The sequence below is a fragment of the Aquarana catesbeiana genome, linkage group LG06 (genome assembly GCF_042186555.1).
Source record: "Aquarana catesbeiana isolate 2022-GZ linkage group LG06, ASM4218655v1, whole genome shotgun sequence".
Lineage (NCBI taxonomy): Eukaryota > Metazoa > Chordata > Amphibia > Anura > Ranidae > Aquarana > Aquarana catesbeiana.
Genome location: NC_133329.1, coordinates 338,861,693 through 338,887,912, shown reverse-complemented (window position 1 = coordinate 338,887,912; position 26,220 = coordinate 338,861,693). Strand labels below are relative to the sequence as shown.

General features: G+C 43.1%; 1 protein-coding gene across 2 annotated transcripts in view; it reads left to right on the top strand.

The window, feature by feature from the left end:
- METAP1D (methionyl aminopeptidase type 1D, mitochondrial) overlaps nucleotides 1-26,220 on the top strand; it is a 406,438-nt gene that overhangs the window by 200,774 nt on the left and 179,444 nt on the right. For both annotated transcript variants that reach the window (XM_073633893.1, XM_073633892.1), the window contains one exon: nucleotides 14,291-14,333. In XM_073633893.1, the coding sequence (XP_073489994.1) occupies nucleotides 14,291-14,333 (43 nt within the window). The remainder of the gene's footprint in view (nucleotides 1-14,290; nucleotides 14,334-26,220) is intronic.

Below are 26,220 nucleotides of genomic sequence, written 5' to 3'. Positions count from 1 at the left end.
GGAAACACTAAAATAAAAAGAAACAATGGGGGGTTATTTACGAAAGGCAAATCCACTTTGCACTACATGTGCAAACTACAAGTGCAAAGTGCACTTGAAAGTGCACTTGGAAGTGCAGTCGCTGTAAATCTGAGGGGTAGATCTGAAATAAGGGGAAGATCTGCTGATTTTATTATCCAATGATATGCAAGCTAAAATGCTTTTTTTTTTTTTTTTTTCTTTTTCCTTGCATGTCCCCCTCAGATCTACAGCGTCTGCACTTACAAGTGCAATTTCAAGTGCACTTTGCACTTGTAGTGCAAAGTGGATTTGCCTTTCGTAAATAACCCTCATTGTTTCTTTTTGAATCTTTCTGTTTCTTTATCTGCAGATCAAAGGGATGAACAAATGTTCCTTTGATCAACCCCTTATAAACCCTTAATTTACTCTAATCAGCCTTAATTAACTCCCTATTCTCCTCTATTTAATTATTTTCCTGCTTTTTTTTTTTGTTCACGTCTATTTTATAAACGATAAACAATTAAAACTTTTTTTGTTTGCTTTGTTAGTGAATATTTTTACATATATATATATATATATATATATATATATATATAATATATATATATATATATATATATATATATATATATATAAAACACATATTTACACATTTCACATTGAAAAAGCGCAAATTAAAAAAAAAAATCTATTTATTTAATTTGTAATTAACTTTTCAATGCTTTGTACCATTGCTGACAGCTGAAGTGAAAACAAAACAGTTGCGGTAGGTATCGGTAATTGGTATCGGCGAGTACTAAAAAAAAATGGTATCGGTGCATCCGATATATCTTTTCATGTGACAACAGAACTGAACTGAAATTACACTTTGCTACAATGTAAAGTAGTGAGTGTACAGCTTGTATAACAGCTTGTATAACAGTGTAAAATTGCTGTCCCCTCAAAATAACTCAATACACAGCCATTAATGTCTAAACCGCTGGCAACAAAAGTGAGTATACCTCTAAGTAAAAATGTCCAAATTGGGCCCAATTAGCCATTTTCCCTCCCCGGTGTCATGTGACTTGTTAGTGTTACAAGGTCTCGGGTGTGAATGGGAGCAGGTGTGTTAAATGTCATGAACTCTCTGAGGATTTGAAAAAAAAGAATTGTTGCTCTACATAAAGATGGCCTAGGCTATAAGAAGATTGCCAAGACCCTGAAACTGAGCTGCAGCACTGTGGCCAAGACCATACAGCAGTTTAACAGGACAGGTTCCTCTCAGAACAGACCTCACAATGGTCAACCAAAGAAGTTGAGTGCACTTGCTCAACGTCATACTCAGACTGTCTTTGGGAAATAGACGTATGAGTGCTGCCAGCATCGCTGCAAAGGTTGAAGGGGTGAGGGCTCAGCCTGTCAGTGCTCAGACCATACGCCGCACACTGCACTTAAATTGCTCTGCATGACTGTCATCCCAGAAGGAAGCCTCTTCTAAAGATGATGCACAAGAAATTTGGTTCAGATGCTGTCAAGCGTGTTTGGCGGCAACCAGGTGAGGAGTACAAAGACAAGTGTGTCTTTCCTACAGTCAAGCATGGTGGTGGGAGTGTCATGGTCTGGGGCTGCATGAGTGCTGCTGGCACTGGGGAGCTACAGTTCATTGGGGGAAACCATGAATGCCAACATGTACTGTGACATACTGAAGCCGAGCATGATCCCCTCCCTTCGGAGACTGGGCCGCAGGGCAGTATTCCAACATAACGACCCCCAAACACACCTCAAAGATGACCATTGCCTTGCTAAAGTAGCTGAGGGTAGAGGTGGTGGACTGGCCAAATATGTCTCCAGACCTAAACCCTATTGAGCATCTGTGGGGCATCCTCAAACGGAAGGTGGATGAGCGCAAGGTCTCTAACATCCACCAGCTCCGTGATGTCATGATGGAGCAGTGGAAGAGGACTCCAGTGGCAACCTGTGAAGCTCTGGTGAACTCCATGCCCAAGAGGGTTAAGGCAGTGCTGGAAAATAATGGTGGCCACACAAAATATTGACACTTTGGGCCCAATTTGGACATTTTAACTTAGGGGTGTACTCACTTTTGTTCCCAGCAGTTTAGATGTTAACCATTTAAGGACCGAGCCTCTTTCTGAGATTTGGTGTTTACAAGTTAAAAACTGACTTTTTTTTCTAAAGAATAAAATGGCGGTCGTTGCAATACTTTCTGTCACACTGTATTTGCGCAGCGGTTTTACAAGCGCACTTTTTTGGGAAAAATACACTTTTTGAATTAAACAATAAGACAACAATAAATTTAGGAAAACAATGGTAACCAAGCAAAAATCGCGGCCTCCTTGGGTCCCCACCACTGCGCTTAATGGAAATTAACCAAAAAAGTGTATATAAAAAGTGTGTAAAACCCAAAAGCTGCCACTTTAAAACTAAATACTATAAATGATATTAACTTGCAAAAAGAAAATTAATATAAGCGGCGCTGAAAGTGACACTATAAATGTGATAAAGTGAATATTCGTTTGCACAAACCTATACCATAAATAGTTATAGTGAAATCACAAAAATCACCCTGTGTCAATAAAAGATATGCATAAAGTCCATAAGTTGATGAACACCGTGGATGATGTGCAGATTTCTTAAAGTATTCACCAATCCACACATGTTAGTGATTCCTCTCCCTTCAGACAGGTTTAAACGAGTGATCCAACATCCATCCATGTATGTACAGGTTCAGTCCACATGTAAATAAAAATGCGCTAATAGTGTAGTAACGTAAAACCAAATTTAATAACCACTGTGTAAACTTCAATCATTACACTCACATAAAATCCAACACCAACACCAATGAAATCCAACACCAATGCTTTAATGGTCACGGCGGACCCGAGGTGTGTGGATGAAACTCTCACCACTACTCGCTATCCCTCGCTTCTTGGGCTTGGATCCCCGCTCTCTGACTCGGCTCAGCACGTCCTATGTCACACGCTGACGCAACAATAAAATTAGCCCATTTTTTTTTTTATATTGTTAAAGATAATGTTATGCCGAGTAAATTGATAGCCAACATGTCACGCTCCAAAATTGCGTCCGCTCGTGGAATGGCAACAAACTTTTACCCTTAAAAATCTCCATAGGCAACGTTAAAAAATTGTATAGGTTGCATGTTTTGAATTACAGAGGAGGCCTAGGGCTAGAATTATTGCTCTCGCTATTGATTGTGGCGATACTTCACATGTGTGGTTTGAACACTGTTTTAATTTGCGGGCGCTACTCACGTATGTGCTCGCTTCTGCACGCGAGCTCGGCGGGGCGGGGCGCATTTAAAAAAAATTTTTTTTTAATTATTTTACCTTTTATTCTTATTTTTTACATTGTTCTATAAAAAAATTGTGTCACAACATCCCTTGTAATAGAAACAAAGCATGACAGGGCCTCTTAAATATGAGATCTGGGGTCAAAAAGACCTCAGATCTCATATTTGCACTAAAATGCAATAAAAAAAAATGTAATTAAATGTCATCTGGAAAAAAAAAAAATGTCTCTTTAAGAGCTATGGGCGGAATTGACATTTTGAAGTCGCTTCCGCCCTGCAATGGTATGGAAACGGGTGGGGGCCATCTTCCCCTCACTCATCTCCATACCCAACAGGACACAGGACCTGATCGCCTCCGCCACTACCGACGGCTCCGGTAAGTGGCAGAGGGCACCGGAGCGTGGTGGGAGGGGGAAGGGCCCCTCTCCCGCCGCCGATAAAAGTGATCTTGTGGCAAATCCACCATAGAGGCCACTTTCATCTGAAAGAGGACCGCCTGCTGAAGAAGAGGATACCGGGGTTATGGTAGCTAGCTGCTGCCATAACAACAAAACCCCTCTTCAAAGTACTGACGTATAACGACGGTGGGCGGTCCGTAAGTGGTTAATGGCCGTGTGTTGAGTTATTTTGAGGGGACAGCAAATTTACACTGTTATACAAGCTGTACACTCACTACTTTACATTGTAGCAAAGTGTAATTTCTTCTGTGTTGTCACATGAAAAAAAAATGTGAGGGGTGTACTCACTTTTTATTTATTATATATATATATATATATATATATATATATATATATATATATATATATATATATATATATATATATATAATATAATATATTAGCCAGTTAAATTCTGTGCATTTAGAAATAAACTTACAAATACCTATATTAACATATTAACAAGCAACATATTTATTCAATTTATATAATTCTGGCATACTATGCATTGGTTAAAAGAGTATGCAAAAACATTCTTGTAAGCCACTGCCTCAACTAAGTCTGATGTCACTCACAAACCTGCACAGAAAAAAAATCTGTGAAATGGCAGAAAAGTTATGTTTTTGGTTTGTTGGAGAAAACTGGTGCAGTCAAAAGAAATCCGCACAGGGACACTATAGAAAGTCTATACAGCTAGTGCCTTTGGTGTGATACAAACCCCAGAATCCAGAGCTCCAAGAAAAGATTGCAAATCATGTTGCCCAAAGTTGAGTGAGATCATATATTGGATCTAAGGAAGGACAGTGTTAGAGGAAAAAAGGGACAAAGGGATTTGGATTCAGAGGAAGGGCAGGAGGAAGCTGGGCTATTTGGTAATCAGTTGATAATTCTATAAAGAGATAATTACTAACAAGAACATGATATGCATACAGCCATTTAAGGCTTCATACACAATCAAAACTCAAAGCCTAAATGCTCTCCGGTGTGCTATTTTCACTGGTCGCGGAATTCATTATAGAACAGTAGGAAGAATAATGGTGCAAGGCAGTTAGTCATCCATAAACAGCCTTGCTATTCAAGTTATTGAATATGAACACGGTAAAGTGTAATGTTTAGAAGCTATAGTGATCAGTATTTATAGGTCTAAACTGAATCCCTGACTACATTTGCCCTGAGTTGAATAGATTATTATTAGTTGTTTTTCTTTTTATCGTGCTATCTCAAGTGGCATTATACAAAGCACTATTGTAGATATATCAAGAAACATAATACAAAACTAATGTTTCACAGACAGGTACACACAGTTGTAGCAATAAAAAGAAACAATAGGAGAATGGGATTCACCCCCCCTGAGTCTACAATCTAGAGGGAGTGTGCTATCTTATATTCCCCAAAAAGTGACAAGCATCACAATACAAATACTACAGATGAAACCAAAAATGATCTTACTCAGTCTAGACTCTAGAAAAAAAATATTTTGTAAAAAGGGGAGAACTCTTATCTGTCTGCCAAAAAATTGACTCGTGCACTTCTACTACTTGGAATAATTGGATTGAATAAAAAAAAAAAAAATGTGTGTGTGTATATACAGTTTGTCTATCTATCTGTGTATCTATTGTATGTATATATGTGTGTGTGTGTGTATATATATATATATATATATATATATATATATATATATATATATTATCTCACAAAAGTGAGTACACCCCTCACATTTTTGTAAATATTTTGTTATATCTTTTCATGTGACAACACTGAAGAAATAACACTTTGCTACAATATAAAGTGGTGAGTGTACAGCTTGTATAACAGTGTAAATTTTCTGTCTCCTCAAAGTAACTCAACAACTCAACACACACCATTAATGTCTAAACCGCTGGCAGCAAAAGTGAGTACACCCCTAAGTGAAAATGTCCAAATGTGGCCCAATTAGCCATTTTCTCTCCCGGGTGTCATGTGACTTGTTAGTGTTACAAGGTCTCAGGTGTGAATGGGGAGCAGGTGTGTTAAATGTGGTGTTATCGCTATCACTCTCATACTGGTCAGTGTAAATTCAACATGGCACCTCATGGCAAAGAACTCTCTGAGGATCTGAAAAAAAGAATTGTTGCTCTACATAAAGATGGCCTAGGCTATAAGAAGATTACCAAGACCCTGAAACTGAGCTGCAGCACGGTGGCCAAGACCATACAGTTTAACAGGACAGGTTTCACTCAGAACAGGCCTCGCCATGGTCGACAAAAGAAGTTGAGTGCATGTGCTCAGCGTCATATCCAGAGGTTGTCTTTGGGAAATAGACGATTGCTGCCAGCATTGCTAAACAGGTTGAAGGGGTTAGGGGTTAGCCTGTCAGTGCTCAGACCATACGCAGCACACTGCATCAAATTGATCTGCATGGCTGTCGTCCCAGAAGGAAGACTCTTCTAAAAATGATTCACAAGAAAGCCTGCAAACAGTTTGCTGAAGACAAGCAGACTAGGGACATGGATTACTGGAACCATGTCCTGTGGTCTGATGAGACCAAGATAAACTTATTTGGTTCAGATGCTGTCAAGTGTGTGTGGCAGCAACCAGGTGAGGAGTATAAAGACAAGTGTGTCTTGCCTACAGTCAAGCATGGTGGTGGGAGTGTCATGGTCTGGGGCTGCATGAGTGCTGCCGGCACTGGGGAGCTATAGTTTGAGGGAACCATGAATGTTAACATGTACTGTGCCATACTGAAGCAGAACATGATCCCCTCCCTTTGGAGACTGGGCCACAGGGCAGTATTCCAACATAACGACCCCAAACACACCTCCAAGACGACCACTGCCTTGCTAAAGAAACTGAGGGTAAAGGAGATGGACTGGCCAAGCATGTCTCCAAACCTAAACCTTATTGAGCATCTGTGGGGCATTCTCAATCGGAAAGGTGGAGGAGCACAAGGTCTCTAACATCCACCAGCTTCGTGATGTCGTCATGGAGGAGGACTCCAGTGGCAACGTGTGAAGCTCTGGTGAACTCCATGCCCAAGAGGGTTAAGGCAGTGCTGGAAAATAATGGTGGCCACACAAATTATTGACACACTGGGCCCAATTTGGACATTTTCACTTAGGGGTGTACTCCCTTTTGTTGCCAGCTGTTTAGACATTAATGGCTGTGTATTATAAATGTTATTTTAGGGGACAGCTAATTTACACAATACGAGCTGTAAACTCACTACTTTACATTGTAGCAAAGTGTCATTTCTTCAGTGTTGTCACATGAAAGGTATAATAAAATATCTACAAAAACCTGAGGTGTGTACTCACTTCTGTGAGATACTGTATGTGTACGTGTGTGTATATATATATATATATATATATATATATATATATATATATATATATATATATTTGAACATCTTACAATCAATATTTATATCTTATAATAAATAATATACTGTATACAGCGTTTTGAAAAAGTATTTATACCCCTTGAAATTTTCCACATTTTGTCAGATTACAACCAAAAACGTAAATGTATTTTATTGGGATTTTATGTGATAGACCAACACAAAGTGGCACATAATTGTGAAGTGGAAGAAAAATGATTTTCAATGATATCTGAAAAGTGTGGCGTGCATTTTTATTCAGCCCCCCTGAGTCAATACTTTGTAGAACCATATTTTGCTGCAATTACAGCCTGCAAGGCTTTTTGAGTATGTCTCTACCAGCTTTACATATCTAGAGAATGACGTTTCTGCCCATTCTTCTTTGCAAAATAGCTCAAGCTCTGTCAGATTGGATGGAGAGCGTCTGTGAACAGCAATTTTCAAGTCTTGCCACAGATTCTCAATTGGATTTAGATCAGGACTTTGACTGGGCCATTCTAACACATGAATGTGCTTTGATCTAAAACATTCCATTGTAGCTCTGGCTGTATGTTTAGGGTTGTTGTCCTGCTAGAAGGTGAATCTCCGACCCAGTCTCAAGTCTTTTGCAGACTCTAACAGATTTTTTTCTAAGATTGCCCAGTATTTGGCTCCATCCATCTTCCCATCAACTCTGACCAGCTTCCCTGCCCCTGTTAAAAAAAAAAAAGCATCGCCATAACATGATGCTGCCACCACCATGTTTCACAGTGGGAATTGTGTGTTCAGGGTGATGTGTGGTGTTAGTTTTCCACCACACATAGCATTTTGCTTTTAGGCCAAAAAGTTCAATTTGGGTTTCATCTGACCAGAGCACCTTCTTCCACTTGTTTGCTGTGTCTCCCACATGGCTTCTCGCAAAGTGCAAATGAGACTTCTTATGGCTTTCTTTCAACAATGGCTTTCTTCTTGCTACTCTTCCATAAAGGCCAGATTTGTAGAGTGCACGACTAATAGTTGTCCTGTGGACAGATTCTCCCACTTGAACTGTGGATCTCTGCAGCTTCTCCAGAGTTACCATGGGCCTCTTGGCTGCTTCTCTGATTAATGCTTTCCTTGCCTGGCCTGTCCGTTTAGGTGGACGGCCATGTCTTGGTAGGTTTGCAGTTGTGCCATACTCTTTCTGTTTTCAGATGATGGAGTGAACAGTGCTCCATGAGATGTTCAAAGCTTGGGATAATTTTTTATAATCTAACCCTGCTTTAAACTTCTCCACAACTTTATCCCTGACCTGTCTGGTGTGTTCATTGGCCTTCATGATGCTGTTTGTTCACTAAGGTTCTCTAACAAATCTCTGAGGGCTTCACAGAACAGCTGTATTTATTCTGAGATTAAACTACACACAGGTATACTCTATTTACTAATTAGGTGACTTCTGAAGGCAATTGGTTCCACTAGATTTTAGTTAGAGCTATCAGAGTAAAAGGGGCTGAATACAAATGCACGCCACATTTTTCAGACATTTATTTGTAAAAAAAATTGGAAAACAATTTATCATTTTCCTTCCACTTTACAATTATGTGCCACTTTGTGTTGGTCTATCACATAAAATCCCAATAATGTACGTTTACATTTTTGATTGTAACATGACAAAATATATAGTTGTGCTCATAAGTTTACCCTGGCAGAATTTATGATTTCTTGGCCATTTTTTCAGAGAATATAAAAGATAACACAAACTTTTCTTTCACTCATGGTTAGTGTTTGGATGAAGCCATTTATTTTCAGTCAACTGTGTTTACTCTTTTTTTAAACCATAATGACAACAGAAACTACCCAAATGACCTTGGTCAAAAGTTTACATACCCCAGTTCTTAATGCCGTGTATTGCCCCCTTTAAAATCAATGACAGCTTGAAGTCTTTTGTGGTATTTGTGGGTGAGGCTCTTTATCTTCTCAGATGGTAAAGTTGCCCATTCCTCTTGGCAAAAAGCTTCCAGTTCCTGTTCTTGGGCTGTCTTGCATGAACTGCACATTTGAGTTCTCCCCAGAGTGTCTCAATGATATTGAGGTCAGGAGACTGAGATGGCCACTCCAGAACCTTCAATTTATTCTGCTGTAGCCAATAACAGGTCGACTTGGCCTCGTGTTTTGAATTATTGTCATATTGGAATGTCCAAGTACGTCCCATGCGCAGCTTCCTGGCTGATGAATGCAAATTTTCCTCCAGTATTTTTTGATAACATACTGCATTCATCTTGCCAACAATTTTGACAAAATTTCCTGTGCTTTTGTAGCTCACACATCCCCAAAACATCAGTGATCGACCTCTGTACCTTTCATCATAGGCCTTGTTGACTCCTCTGCAAAAGTAGCGTTTATGGTTGTGGCCTAAAAGCTCAATTTTGGTCTCATCACTCCAAATGAATTTGTGCCAGAAAGTTTGAGGCTTGCCTCTGTGCTGTTTGGTATATTGTATACTTTGTGGCAGTTGTGCAGTAATGGCTTTGTTCTGGCGACTCGACCATGCAGCCCATCTTTCTTCAAGTGCCTTCTTATTGTGCATCTTGAAACAGCCACACCACATACCAGATACAGAGAGTCCTGTATTTCACCTGAAATTATTTGTGGGTTTTTCTTTGCGTCCGGAACAATTTTCCTGGCAGTTGTGGCTGAAATTTTAGTCAGTGCAGCACTGGATTAAAGATGCAAGAATCTGTCAGGAGTCCAGAAACTCACTGACCTTTTTTAATCACACTAATTACAAGCAAACAGATCGCAGGTGAGGATGGTTACCTTTTAATAGCCATTCAAACGACTTTGTGTCAACTTATGTGCATGTTATCAGGCCAAAATCACCAGGGTATGTTAACTTTTGATCAGGGTCATTTGGGTAGTTTCTGTTGCAAAATGGTCAAGAAATCATAAATTCTGCCAGGGTATGTAAACTTATGAGCACAACTGTATGTGTTAAAATGTATTTGTTCTCTCCTTCCTATTATTAAACTTTAATAAAAGCCCATTAAATTAAAAGCCACAATGTGTATGAATATGCAAAAAAGGGTGGTATATACCAGTGCAAGTTTATTTCAAACATAACCAGTCAGTAATAACCTTTTTTTGCCTACAGCAAGTTGGGCAGCTATTAATGGAAAGGGCTCCAAAGTGAGGTTGGCGGTAAGGGAACTTTGTTGTAGTGGTTGTACACCTCCAGGACCTACCAAGATTTCTGTGATTTAAGTGTTTTTTTTTGGATATGTTGCACAAGCGCTAAAATGGATAGGATAAAAGGGAATAAACACTGATGTTGGGATTTTGAACTTGTAATCTGGACAAGTCACATTAAAGGTCTGTTGTTAGTCATTTAGATGGCGTTAGCTTGAAAAATTATTGCTATTGAGAGTAAAATAATTGCCCATGTAATGCAGATAAAACCAAGATTTTTTTTATAAATTATTATACAGATATATCAGATAAATTACTAGATCAATATTAAGCTATTCTAAATGTTCACAAAACATGAAAGTATCATAAAATCATTTTTAGATCTCAGGTCACATGATCTGTCTGTCCTTTCGTGTATCAAAAAGTTTAAGTTAGTAATACTGGCAGGTGAAAGGGGTTGTGAGGACATACGCTCTGCAAAACACTCAATAGGCATGCCACAGGGAAGTACTAAACAAAGAGAGAGAGAGAGCCACAGCACAAACACACTATAGTGTAATAAGCTGTAAAGAGATAAAATGTATTAAATGTTAGAATTGCACTCACAAAGGATGACACATGACAGGTGGGTATAGCGAGTTGTGGTGGTGTCTCAGAGCCGGCAGCCTCCCAAAGATGTCTCTCCAGCCTTGGCCACAGGCGTGAGGTTAAGCAGAAAGGCAGGGGTGCCTGTGGCCAAGGCTGATGAGAAATCCATGTGAGGCTGCCGGCTCTGAGGCACCACCACAACTCAACTTGCTGTACACACCTGTCATCTGTCACCCTTTTTGAGTGCAATTTTAACATTTAATTCCTTTTTAGCTTGTTACAAGTTACTACACTATGGTGTGCTGTGATGGAGCACCCTCTCTGGTGTATCCAACAGCACCACATACATGGTTAACATGGTTAGAGAAGTAGGCTGGTTATTTGTTTTTGGGCTACCCACCTTAATTTATGAGTATTGTGTTGATTAGTTCCTGGTGCTCTTACTATTGCAGTACCCAGTCTATGCTTGTTTTCATGGTTTATCACACTTACATTCGTCTTTGGCTTTCCTTCCTTATCACTTACAGCGGGGGGGTTTACTGAGGTTGAGCAGTCTTTGGGGGGGGGGGGGGACCTCACAGGTTCCCATGCTTTCTATTCTTGCAGGGGTAAATATTACGCTGTCTCCACAGGGAGAGGTAGAGAGGCCCTTCATAGAGCGTTCCATTTACAGGGTGCACACTGGATTTGTTGCTGTTGTATTGCGGTGCCACCACTACAGCACATGGTTCCAATCTAGTTAATAGCCCCTGAGAGTTAGAACCAGATATGTGTAAAAGAATGTTTAGAGTGTTTCTCAACCTTTTTTCAGTCAAGGCACTCTCCAAAATTATGGAGACCCCAGAGCTGATGGAGAGGGACAAGGGAGGGTCAAACAAGGATGATATACAGGCAAATGACATCCTCCTAATCAACTGATAATGTACAGTATCTGTCCGCGAGAATGTGTTTCCACCGCGATCCCTTCTCGGCGATCAGGTACTGTACATCTCGCGCTGGCTGCAATAGGAAAAACACATTTTCCTATCGCAGCAAGCGCGAGAGGGAATTCCCCTCCAGGGGCATACCAGGCCCTTAGGTCTTGTATTTATTTTAAGGGAAACCCCCTACGCCAAAAAAAAGGCGTGGGGATCCCCCAAAATCCATACCAGACCCTTATCCGAGCACACAGCCCGGCCGGTCAGAAAGGGGGGTGGGGACGAGCGAGCGCCCCCTCCTGAACCGTACCAGACCGCATGCCCTCAACATGGGGGGGGTGCTTTGGGGAAGGGGGGCGCCCTGCGGCCCCCCTACCCCAAAGCACCTTGTCCCCATGTTGATGAGGACAAGGGCCTCTTCCCGACAACCCTGGGCGTTGGTTGTCGGGGTCTGCGGGCGGAGGACTTATCGAAATCCGGGAGCCCCCTTTAATAAGGGGGCCCCCGGATACCAGTCCCCCACCCTATGTGAATGAGTATGGGGTACATCGTACCCCTACCCATTCACCTGGGGGAAAAAAGTGTCAATAAAAAAACACACTAGACAGGGTTTTAAAGTAATTTATTAGGCAGCTCCGGGGGTCTTCTGACTTCGGGGGTCTCTTCTGATTTCTCCACTCTCTCCGGCCTCTTCTCCCGGTGTCCGATTCTTCTCCTGCTCTCCGGCCTCTTCTCCAGGTCTCCGGTTCTTCTCCTGCTCTCCGGTTCTTCTGCCGGGCTCCTCCGCTATCTTCTGCTCTTTTGCCGCTCTTTTGCTACCGGTGGCCCGGTCTTCTCCGTCGACTTGTTCACTCTTCTCTTTTGATGTTGACACGACGCTCTCTCCCGCTATAATGCCGTAGGCATGATGAGATTGTGACGTCATAAGGGGCGGGTCACCGGGTGACATCACCCGGTAACCACGCCCCATGCCTATATAAGTCGTTGCGCACCTCGCACACGGTATTACAGCGGGAGAGAGCGTTGTGTCAACATCAGAAGAAGAGAAGAGGGAACAAGACGACGGAGAAGACCGGGCCACCGCTAGCAAAAGAGCGGCAACGGAGCAGAAATCTGCAAAAATGTCAACAATTTTTGTCAATATGGGGTGCTGTGTGTACATTAATGAAGAAAAAAAAAATGAACTTAAATGATTTTAGCAAATGGTTGCAATATAACAAAGAGTGTATGTATTTAGATGACCTGAATTTTCCTCTTAATTCAAAATATAAAAAAAATAATTGTTCAGTTAGCGTTCTTCAAAGCCAAGGCCAACGTGGCTGTTATTAAAGTGTTTGTAACCTTAAAAATGTAATTCACTGCAAGCCCCTCTCTTGTATCCAGGCATAACACACTGTATAAATCTTTTTTTAAAACAAAGCCTCCACATTTTTCAGGGATCTTCAGGCCGGTCACGTGACTCCTGGCCGTTCTTCAACTCCGATCCAGGGCTACAGCGGGAGGGGCCAAAATCTCCCTCTGACGTCAGCCGGGGGGGAGGGGGGCCTGAAGATCTCTGAAAAAGGTATTTAGAGGCTTAGTTTGAAAAAAAAACTTACACAGTGTGGTATGGCTAGATAAAACAGAGGGGCTGGCAGTGACATTTTTAAATGTTTACTTCAGTACTAGTAGCGGCAGGAATGCTTTCCTTTATGCTATGTCTGGTTCTAGCACATCCACTTTTGTAAACTGGATGATTTGATCTCTCTCTCCCCCATCTCTTGTTTAGTAACCCAGAATCCCTCAAACCCAGTGTGCCCAGTTACCTCTAGGTGCCTGTTTTACACAACACAGGTTTACTTCAAGTCTATAATCTACCATATCTGATTTATCTACCAATCTGATTTACCTCCACCCCTAGATTGTATTCTTCCATATGGTTTGCCCGTGTTTTGTTGGTAGTCCTAGCGTATTTGCTTATGGATACATGCAATGCAATTCGAAGTGCTGTCTACAGTAAATCTGATACAGTGTAATCTCTTTTCAGTTGTCACATATTAAGCGGGCACAGCTTATCTATACACTATACACGGCTATAGTCAAAGTAGAACTGTTTGTTCCTTTAGAATAACCTTAAACTTAAATAATAATAAAAAAAAAATCTGAGGTCAGTATGATAATTATAAAGAAAAAGGCAATACCTATCTACCCTATATTCCTCATTGGCGTCATATGATTCTATTTAAAAAGTACAGGTTCATTTAACTCAGATACTGCCCAATTACCCCAAACAATACTTGAATTGACTGCATCATTTGAAAATGTTACATTATTTTTATGTTGGATAATTAGGAAAGTGTATAATTGGCTTTTAAATTTTTGGTACAGATTTATATGTTTGAGCTGTATTATAAAAATATCCCTCATTGTATTTAAATGAACTAATACATGGTTCAGTGTTATTGTGATAGCTGCCCAGCTTATTATCATAGGCTTAAAATAGAAGTGTACGCTATTGGTGGCTTAAATACATGTGTCATTTTCTTTTCTTTTCTTTTTAAAGCCGACCTCTTGAGGATGGAGACATTATCAACATAGACGTCACTGTGAGTCACTTATTAACCACCTTTCATTGGCTTTACAATTAAACAAAAACGCCTGTTCCCCTTCGTGTTAAAAATAAACCGTTTGATGACGAGGTCCTTAATGAATTGCACTGTGAATCCTTTCTCCTTCAGTCCTCCATCATTGGGTCCTTAATAGTGTTGAAACTCAAGAACTCAATGCAACCACTGGGAAACTAGGCCTCCAGTGACTTTTCCTGTTGTCATTGTATGCTTCTTACAGAAGTCATTGACTGTTCAGCATATAGTGCTCCAGTGACTATAGGGCTAGTGCAGCAAATGTTGCCTAGGTCCACACCTGCTGCTATGCTGAGATTTGTTCTACCAGGACAACCTGAACACCATAGCTAGCCCCCTACTATTTTTGAAATCGATGAATATATGTACACTCTTAGTTTCATGGTGGGTTTTTCAGATTCAGTAGGTCAATGACCAAGGATGCCTTATTAAGCATATGCCATCAATTATACCAACATTAAAAAGTCCTTCAGCATCAATAGTGGGCAGATGTACACGTCAGTAGCTTTTAGTGCCAGAATCCTGGTACTGAGTAATTCCACAACAGATCTGAGACATTTAGTGCAAAGGATCTGGAGGCAAGTTCACATGTTGTCAATGCCAGTGCGTATTCAGATTAATAGGTCTCTACGCTCCCTGTGTAGTATGCCTTATGCCAAAATGACATGCAATTACACACATGTAAACTAATACAAATAAGCACTCACTAATACATTGGAAAGCATTAAAGCTGAGGTCAAAGGGCAACTTTTTTGCCAGCAAGTTACTTTTTTGTGTGAAAGAAATAAACAACTCTGGCAAATGTTTTGCGCACAGAAGTCATTAGCAATGTGCACTAAAAAATATCTTAAAAAGCCCTTCCTAGCAAACCAATCACTAAGCTAATAATGATTTCCAGTAAACAATACAGCAGTACTAAAATCAGAATACACTATATCACCAAAAGAATTGGGATGCCTACATTTACACGCACATGAACTTTAATGGCATCCCAGTCTTAGTCTGTAGGGTTCAATATTGAGTTGGCCCACCCTTTGCAGCTATAACAGCTTCAACTCTTCCGGGAAGGCTGTCCACAAGGTTTAGGAGTGTGTCTATGGGAATGTTTGACCATTCTTCCAGAAGCGCATTTGTGAGGTCAGGCACTGATGTTGGATGAGAAGGCCTGGCTCACAGTCTCCACTCTAATTCATCCCAAAGGTGTTCTATTGGGTTTAAGTCAGGACTCTGTGCGGGCCAGTCAAGTTCCTCCACCCCAAACTTGCTCATCCATGTCTTTATGGACCTTGCTTTGTGCACTGGTGTGCACTCATGTTAGAACAGGAAGGGGCCATCCCCAAACTGTTCCCACAAAGTTGGGAGCATTAAATTCTTCAAAATGTCTTGGTATGCTGACGCCTTCAGAGTTCCCTTTACGCCCAACCCCTGAAAAGCAACCACACATCATAATCCCCCCCCTTCACAAAATGAGCAAGGTCCATAAAGACTTGGATGAGCGATTTTGGGGTGGAGAAACTTGACTGGCCTGGACAGAGTCCTGGCCTCAACTGGATAGAACACCTTTGGGATAAATTTGAGTGGAGACTGCGAGCCAGGCCTTTTAGTCCAACATCAGTGCCTGACCTCACAAATGCGCTTCTGCAAGAATGGTCAAACATTCCCATAGACACACTCCTAAACCTTGTGGACAGCCTTCCCAGAAGAGTTGAAGCTGTTAAAGCTGCAAAGGGTGGGCCAACTCAATATTGAACCCTATGGACTAAGACTGGGATGCCATTAAAGTTTATGTGTGTGTAAAGGCAGTTGTTCCAATACTTTTGATATTATAGTGTATTTAGAATCCAGAGAACACTTCCCAGTGACTTTTGTTGTAACTTTTTCTCCCTGGGAACAGGGTGGGATGGTATGTCACAGCAATACTTAAAACAAAAAAAAAATGAAGTACTGGGCATGGTGCCCTGTGATGCATCTCTGTAAAGGCTTAATTTTGTCTGCAGTGTAAGTTTAAGATTGTGCTTATTAATGCACTTAATGTGAAATGTGTGCTTCTTGCATGAATTGAGAATTATGCTGTAGTCTTACTGGAGTTATGCACTGCATAGCAACAGTGTTTTCAAGCTAATCAAAAGTCCATGATGTGCTTATCATATGCAGTAGTCAACAAATGCTGGATCAGCAGAATGCTGATGAATGGGGTTTTCTCTGTGCATTTGCAGAAGAAGCAAGGTACTAATTGGAGAGTTTCTAACTATGAATGCAGGGCTCCCATAGACTGCACATTGTGGAACTCCAGAGAGAGCGGAGTATAAACGTAAAGAATAACCACACAAAAGGACTTTTACAGTAAAACTAAATGCAAAACAAATTTTTTTTAGTTTTGGGTAGTAGAGCGGAATAAGAACACCTGTTGAGTTTTTTTTTTTAATCTTATTTTATTAAATGTTTGTATTACTGAAGTTACAGTTACTGTACATGAGGTAGAACGCATACAAAAATAGCGAAATACAGCTCCACCAAAGTATGGTAAGTTGCATATGAAAAATTTACATGGATATACAGACACTAATACTGACAAATAGACCGTGAGGATACCATCATCAGAAAGCATTATGGGAGGTAGTGAATTTCAAACAATAGGATTGTCAATTTGTATACTGGGAATAATCAAACCAGTATGGTGCAGAGCAAGGATGGGGTAGAGAGTTTGCTGATGAGTAACTGGTGGAGAGGGAGAAATAGAAAAGCGAATGGGGGTATGGATGGCGGGATAGGGACATTCCATCATGGCTGGGGCACTGAGTTAGTATCTTCCTTGACCCAATTAAGAAACTCTGAAAAGTAGCGAAGCATGGACCAGTCGGTCCAAGTGTGTGAATTGTTCTTTTCTGGATGTTTCAGGTCCTTAATGGAGTCAAGATTGGTCGCCCATTTCATAAGGGAGGGTGTAGAGGTCAAGTGAAGTGAGGTAAAACAAAATCCCAAATTTCCACCGGAACAGGTGTTCCTGGTGACAACCAAGGATTTCCTCACTTTGGAGGGATGTCCTCTCACTTCCTGTTTTCCTTATGGGAGAGGAAGTGAAGGAAAATCTCCCCAATGAGACACAGATGTCAAAAACCAAAGGAGGTTATACTCCTCCCTTACTCTATTGTTTTGCTTGCATCTATCTAGCAAGGTTACTTTGTGGTATAAGCAAGGAAGCTGAAAAAAATGACAAGCATAAGTTTTGCCTATAGTTCTACTTTAAGCCTAGAGTTGTATACAGGGAACCTAGATTACCTACTCAGTACTTTAATTTTTCATCCTGAATTAGCTGCATGCAAGTAGAACTTGTGAAAAGTGATTGTAAAGTCAAATTTTTCTTTTGTTAAAAATAATAAATATGTTATACTTACCTGCCGTATGAAGTGGTTTTGCACAGAGCAGCCTGGATCCTCCTCTTCTCGGGTCCCTCTTCAGCTCTCCTGGTCCTCTTTCCTGACGAGTGCCCCCACAGCAAGCAGCTTGCTATGGGGGCACCCGAGCCAAGCTGCAGCTCCTTGTGTCCATTCAGACATGGAGCTGCGGCCTGGCCCCACCCCCTTTCTCTCCTCATTGACTGACAGCAGTGGGAGCCAATGGCGCCACACTGCTGTTTCAGCCAGTGAGGAGGGGAGTCACGGGCAGCCAAGACAATCCTACAGCATGGCTGGATAGAGAGGGGGCTCAGGTAAGTATTAGGGGGGGCTGATGCACACAGAAGGCTTTTTATCTTAATGCATAGAATGCATTAAGATAAAAAAAACCTTCTGACTTTACAACCACGTTAAAACATTTCTATGGTCACAGCATACACTTTCATTTTATAACATTAGCATTGTAAGACAATACAAACAATAGTTATTTTGACAATCGAATATAAGCTTACTTGAAAAATGCTGTGATTATTGCCTGTCTGCTGGCCATCTTTTTCCACAACTTCCTGGATTCCCTGCATTCTTTTCAGTTTTTCTTCTTCCGTTTACTTTTGATTTCTAAGGATGACATATCCCATGATACCTTGCTGCCTGCAAGCACTGACCCCTGTAATTCCTCTCAGCACCTCTGTAGTTCACAAGGCAGGCTCTGTGAAATGTGTGACACAGCAGTGCCTATCAGCAGGGTGTAGTGAATACGTGTCTCAGAATTCAAGGAAGGAAATGTGTGGGGATCTTCAAAAGTAAGTTTACAAACTTCAAGATTGTTCAGAGTAATAGGATTTGGCTGGAAATAATTGAAATACATTGTGGAAATTAATATATAATTTTTGGGGGGCGTGTCCAAGACAACGCTGGGAGTGGACGCGTGTTAGCTGAGCTCCCGTCTCCGGCTTTTCATCCTGCCACGATCCTGGTGTTAGAGGACTAAAACACAGCTGTCCCTCAGCGAAGTTTCTGCGAGGGGATCGGCGATGCCTGGGGGCAGAAGATACCGCCAAAAGAGCAACATCGTGACCTCTGTGAGTACCCGTCCCACGGCCTATAGTACACGCGGCTCACCACATGGAGACTCAGACGGATCCCCCGCCTGACGGAGTCATACAGGCTGGCTCGGCAGCTTTTGACGCCCTAATGTTGGCGATAACAACATGCCAGGCCGCGCTGACAACGAAAATTGACCATGTACAGACTGAAACCGCTCTTATCCGTAGAGACATGGACAAGTTCCACGACCGAGTGGCGGAGGTAGAGAGATAGTCTCTGAGACAGAGGACGTTCAGAGGGAACACCATACAGACATTGAGGCCCTAAAATTAAAAGTGAAAAACCTGGAAATAAGACCTGAAGATGCCGAGAACCAGAACAGGCGTAATAACCTGCGTGTTCTCGGCCTTCCTGAAGGTGCTGAGGGTAATGATCCAGTCGAATTCATGGAGGGGCTACTACCATCCCTATTGCCTAGAGCTAAATTCTCCCTGCATTTCTCTATTGAAAGAGCCCACCGTATCCCGGCGTCCAGAGGTCCTCAGGGAGCCCACCCGCGCACTTTTATATTCAAGTTGCTACATTACCGGGACCCTGACATGGTGCTGCAGGCGGCTAGACTGCAAGGAGAACTTAAATTCGAGAACACAAAGCTCCTCATATTCCCGGATTATACGGTGGAGACCCAGCGCGAATGGAAAGCTTTCGATCATGTCAGAGGCCTGCTACGTCAGAAGGGAGTAAAATACAGTATGCTCTTTCCAGCCAGGCTGAGAGTCCAGGACAGGGAGAGGATTCAGTTCTTCACCTCACCCAGAGACGCTGCAGCATGGGCTGAGACACTCCCCAGCTAGATCCTCTCAGGTATGCTGCCCTTTACACATTGGCCCAGTGTTCTTTTGAGCCTCCCCCTGTATATTCTCCTGAACTGTGACATTACCCTTGTTGAGCATAGAAGAAACACTGCTGAACTGTATTGAGTTGTGAGCTGCGGCTCCCACGTGGATTTTTGTTCTCCTTATATGTTCCTGCCCGAGGGACCCCGGGCAAGAGAAGACTCAAGATGGCGTGGGGACTGTTCCTTTCCTTCCCCGGCTGAGTCACGGAGCTGCAGTCTATAGCGGGGGGGACGGGCAGTGTTTGCTCCCATTACTATAATGCCTAGGGGTCCTGCACTTACAGACAGCATAAGATCTACCTTCCTTATGGTGCTGACTCCTTAGAGAAACTGAGTAACTTGCAGACGGTAGTAAACCTGGGTGTGCAGTCTCCCCCTGTCTCTAATGGCAGCCCTCCTATTATGCTCCTGCCCGGAGGCACCCCGATGCAACGGGGACGCTTGGAAGAGATATCACTTCTTCCCTCCTTCCCCCCTCTACTGTACCGGGGGGGAGACACGGGTTGCAGAGACTGGGACTACTTTCTCTCCTCAAATACTTGGATTTGTCATACTCACAGAAGGGACAGGGCATACAGCTATAACGAGCCAATAACTTTCATGGTTTCGGGGTTGATCTTTATGTTATGTACCCCCGTGTTCTGAAGTATGTGTCCCCGGGGATCCGGGAGATCTACACTCAATATCCTTGCTGGACTGGAAAATGATTTTTTTGTTTTTCAGCCAGGTCTGAAGTGGGAGGCTAGGTACCTCTTGCACATTGCCCTCATGTTAGGCTGGAAAGCCGACCTATGTTTGGGGATGGAGGCCCTCCTGCCATGTTGGGGGGATGGGCGGGGTGGGGGAGGGGACAGTTGGTTACATTGGACTGCTGTTGCAGACCCTGAGTTATTGTTTTTATGGTTTTTTGGTTTATGACAGTACTGTTGGTGATTGCTCTGACTAATATTACATGGTTGCTAATGTCTCCTATGTGCTCTTCCGGGCCCAGACGCTCTGATGGGGGATGTCTGACCCACACCTATCATCCTACACCATTTCTAGACAATGCAGATGTCTTCCCTTAAGATAATCTCCTGGAACACAAGAGGCCTAAATTATCCTATTAAATGCTCCCTAGTATTCCAATTTGTCAAAGCCTACCACCCACACATATGTGTGTTCCAGGAGACCCACCTGGTGGGGAAGAAGACCTTTAGTTTAAAAAAGCCGTGGATGGGTTAACATTACCACTCATCCCACTCTACATTTTCCAGAGGGGTAAGCATTTTAATTCTAAAAACCCTCCCTTCAGACTCCTCAGTTTGGCTCTGGACCCGGAGGGCAGGTATGTGCTGATACATGCATTACTATACAATGTGCTATGGGTAATTGTAGGCCTATACCTCCCACCCCTGGCCTCCCTTCAGGTATTGAACCAAATAACTGCCAAAATAACTGAATTTTCCACCCAAAATGTACTTATACTAGGGGACTTTAATCTGGTTCACGATGCAGGACTAGATAGGCTCCTTACCTCCGGTACGACCCGCCAAGGGCTTGTGGATTGGGCTGACACTTACGGTCTATATGATATTTGGAGATGGAAATACCCCCAGGCCAGAGCATACACATGCCACTCCGCCTCTTACAGAACCTTCTCCCGCATTGACCTGGTCTATGTGGGAGGACCTGTTTTCCCTAAAGTTCGGGATATCACAATCCTTCCCCGAGGTATTCCGGACCACGCTCCGGTTCTCCTGGAGCTAGATCTCTCAATGGCCCCATCAGACAAACTCTGGCGATTGTCTAGATATTGGGTCTCGGATGCGGAAGTGGAACCGAAATACAGGGATGAGCTGGAGTCATACTGGAGGATAAATGCTGACTCAGCCTCGGCCTCCTCAGTCTGGGATGCTTTTAAGGCATACTCCAGGGGACAGTACCAGAGCATCATAGAGCAAGTTCGCCGGGAACGTAGAAAAGATCTCACAAACCTCGAAGTGGAAGCGCAGAAACAGGAGGCTTTATATGTTAGGTCCCCAGACCCACAGACATATGCCCGATTGCAATCCCTTCTGGGAGAGATTCTTCTGTTGAGGACCACTCTGACGCAGAAGAGACTCCTCCATCAAACACAGAGGATATTTGAACAGGGGGAGAGGACTGGTCACCTGTTGGCCTGGCTCCCCAAGGAGCAATCCGTAGGTATGACCATAGGACAGATCCAGGCTACTGACGGCTCTCTGCTCTCCACGCCTGAGGAAATTGATCGTGGATTTGCCTCCTATTACCAAACACTATATAGCTCCCAAGTCGCCTATGACTCTGAGGAATTGTTAGCCTATCTTGGGGATGTTGATATACTGACCCTCACCCCAACTTATGCCAACAAACTAGATGCCCCCATTAAAATCGAAGAAATCCAGAAGGCACTTAAGATGATGCAAACAGGTAAGACACCAGGACCGGATGGTATCCCGGTGGAATTCTATAAAATGTATGCAGAACAACTGGCCCCAGGCTTCAATCCCTACTAGCTAAGTCCTTCGATGAGGGCCACCTTCCTGACTCAATGCATGAGGCAGTAATAGTAGTCATCCCCAAGTCAGGAAAAGACCCGACTCAATGCTCTTCCTATAACCCCATTTCCCTCCTTAATGTTGACACAAAAATCCTCTCTAAAATTCTGGCCAATAGATTAAATACAGTCATCACGGGCCTGATACACCCAGGCCAGACAGGATTCATGCCTGGTAGGGGAACAGACATAAACATCCGTCGGTTACACACACACATATCGGTTGCCTCTTCCGATAAACTGGGAGATCCCTTGACGCCGATAAGGCTTTCGATTCGGTCGAGTGGGGCTACCTTTCGGCGGTTCTTTACAAACTTGGATTCGGGCCTAGATTCCTGGCCTGGCTCCAACTACTCTACACCCAACCCAGAACCCGTATCCGCACCAACTGGGTCCCCTCAGGGGTATTTGCGCTGGGAAGAGGTACAAGACAAGGGTGCCCGCTCTCCCAGGCCCTGTTCGCCTTAGCACTCGAGCCCCTTGCCATCCTTCTTAGAGCGGACGAGTCAGTTAAGGGACTACAGGTGGGCCCAGTGATAAAGAAGATCTCTTTATATGCTGATGACTAGCTCCTCTATTTGGCAGAGGCCTCTGACTCCTTAAGAGCAGCCCTGGCCGTGTTTGACAATTTGGCTGGTTTTCGGGCATCCGAAAAAATTGGAATAAATCGGTCCTTTTTCCCCTCTGCCAATCAATGCCCCAGATAGATACAGGAACCCCTTTGAAATGAGTGGACGAGTTTACCTACCTGGGGGTGAGAATATCGAATGACATGACAGGCTACCTGGGCAAAAATGTATACCCACTGTTGACCCAACTTTAACAGAAGTGTTCCACCTGGAGATCTCTCCCTTTGACCCCGGTAGGAAGAGGCAACCTCTTAAAAATTATTTACTTACCAAAATTCCTGTACTATTTCAGGCACACCCCGATCCCTATCCCCAGATCCTTTTTTCGCCGGTTGGAAAGTATAGTGATCTCCTTTTTATGGGCAGAGAAACCCCCATGGGTAGCAAAGAACATACTTTGCCTCCCACTGTCTGGAGGTGGATTGGCATTGCCCAATTTCCTGGTATATTATTGGGCAGCAGTCCTAGTGACGGTAAGGTGATGATTCTTGCAACCTCGGCAGAATCCAGCTGTCACTCTGGAGGTAGCCCTCCTAGGGTCATATTTACCATACAGGGGGCCGAGGGCTGACCCTGCAATGACAGGTCCTATGAAAACCACAATTCAGGTGTGGAGATCCTCCAGGGCAGCCCTCCTGAAACAATCATACATTTCCCCCCACACTCCACTTTGGGCTCATCCCATGCTTCCTCATCTCTTTACTATCCCAGACCCGGCAAGCTGGGCCGAGAGGGGTATCACCACATTAAGACAGATCATGCCACGGGGTGTCATAATTTCGTTCCGAGAATTGCAAATCGCTCATAGCCTACCGAGAACTTTCCTATTTAGATACTGGCAGTTACAGCATGCCCTTAGGGCCCAATTCCCCTCCCAGGTGACGCTTGAGCCTGATTCAATCGAGCGCCTCCTGATTTCGGGGATGCTGGACAAACCTCTCTCCTCCCTATACGTCCACCTAACAGTAGCCCATGAGGTTAAGAATAATAGATCTATGGCCAAATGGCAAGTTGATATCCCCTCCTTGGGAGAGGAGGAATGGGAGGAATGTTTAACTGCATTTATTCCATCTATGATTGCGGCTAAGGACAGATTTATACAATTGAAATTTATACACAGGGCTTACTATACGCCACAAAGGTTAGCGAAAATTTATCCTGGACTTAGCCCCAATTTTACTAGATGTGAACTAGAAACGGGCACCTTCTTTCATATGGTCTGGTCCTGTCTCAAACTTTGCCCGTTTTGGAGCTAGGTGGCGGATACTTTGGGAATGGTATGTGGAGTTACGATACCACTAGACCCTCTAACCCTATTATTGAGTCATCTGGAAGACATAGAAGGGGACCGATATGTTAAATTGTGCCTAAACTACTCATTATTCTATGCTAGAAGAGAAATACTTCTTAGATGGAAGCAAAGGCAGGCCCCATCCAGGGAGGCATGGCAAAAAATGATAAATAATGTGTTACCACTATACCGTATCACCTATGAGAGTAGAAATTGTCCACAAAAATATGATAAAGTATGGTCGAATTGGGTTGATGCATGCGGCTGAGCCCCGACTGGGTGTGGTTGACCCATGTGGAAATTCTTATCAGAGTTCCACTCTTGTCTGCAAGAGAGATCAGGGCTGCCCCCTCCTTCTAGATTTCAGGGTTATATCCTGCTCAATTTTGATCAGGGGTGGGGCCTTCCCCCCCATCCCCCCTTCCGGCTGGGGGGATAGGTGCGGCCCCCAGTGGACCAGTTTAGCTCGTCTGCTTCCATCTACTTATAGTCTCTGTAGGATCACCTCCTATTGTAGCACTCATCTTATAATACAAATCTGTAATGTAAACCTTCTATATTCTGTACATCATCTTGTTGGAGCTGAATAACCCATCCACATGCAATGTTAATGTCATATAATTAGAGTATTTATCAGTGTATAACACGCGGTGGCGTATAACACGCACCCCAATTTTAGGAGGGAATTTTAAGGAAAAAAACTTTTAGAAGTAAAGTTTAAGGAAGAAAAACGTACATTAAAATGCCCATCAATGCAGCGTTATCGGTGTCCATCTGCAGCCTTGTCAGTGTCAGTGCAGCCTTGTCAGTGTCAAAGCAGCCTTGCTCCAGTGTCTATTGCAGCCTTGTCAGTGCAGCTTTGCCCCAGTGCAGAATTGTCAGTGCAGCCTTGCCCCAGTGTCCATAGCAGCCTTGTCAGTGCAGCTTTGCCCCAGTGCAGCCATGTCAGTGCAGCCTTGCCCCAGTGCAGCCTTGTCAGTGCAGCCATGTCAGTGCAGCTTTTCCCCAGTGCAGCCATGTCAGTGCAGCTTTGCCCCAGTGCAGCCTTACCCCAGTGCAGCCTTGCCCCAGTGCATCCTTGTGTGATCGCCGCAATCCCTGCCGACATACACAGCTGTGTGTAAATTCAAATATGGAGCCGAGACTGCAGGGACTCGGCGGAGCCGAGATACACATACCCGAGAGTCCTCTGCTTTTCTCGGTGCCGCTTACAATCCCGCCCAGTCCCGCCCTATGATGGACATCACACAGGTCCAATGGCGGGACTGGGCGGGACTGTAAGCGGCGCAGAGAAAAGCTGAGGACTCTCGGGTATGTGTATCTCGGCTCCGCCGAGTCCCTGCAGTCTCGGCGCCATATTTGAATTTACACACGGCTGTGTATGTCAGCAGCGATCGCTGCGATCACACAAAATTGGCGGGGATCGGCCTATAACACGCACCCACGATTTTCCCCTGATTTTCAGGGGAAAAAAGTGCGTGTTATATGCCGATAAATACGGTAATCACCTGTTGTCAGATCCAATGTACGATACTTGGTGTGTTTGTACTGTCTTGTCTTTTTTTAATAAAATAAAAAAAAACTTCTCTGTTAAAAAAATATAGAATTTTTACTTTTTAAAAAAGAGTTTCATGCTCATCTAAAAAAAATACAGCAAAGGCTTTAGAAATGTCTAGTAATCTACAGATACTTATAGAAAATTGCTGGGTTTTTTTTTAGTTTTTGCAAACCTTATTTATATTTTCCTCCCCATTCTTCTCATGGTGGCTATTTCTGCTAAGGGCAGAACCCAAGGGTTGGATAAAGGCGAGCAAAGGGCGGCATGGAGTTTGGAGAGCACTGGTCTACTCAATAACAATACTGCTTGGACTTGGATGAAGGGGTTGGCCCCTAAAAGCTTGTCCTAGATAAAAAATAACTCTTCCTATGAAAAAACTAAACAAACACAAAGACATTAATTACACTGCAATAATGAAAGAATGCAAACTATATTGTTACTGTATTTTGGTAGGAGACCAACCTTCCTAGACT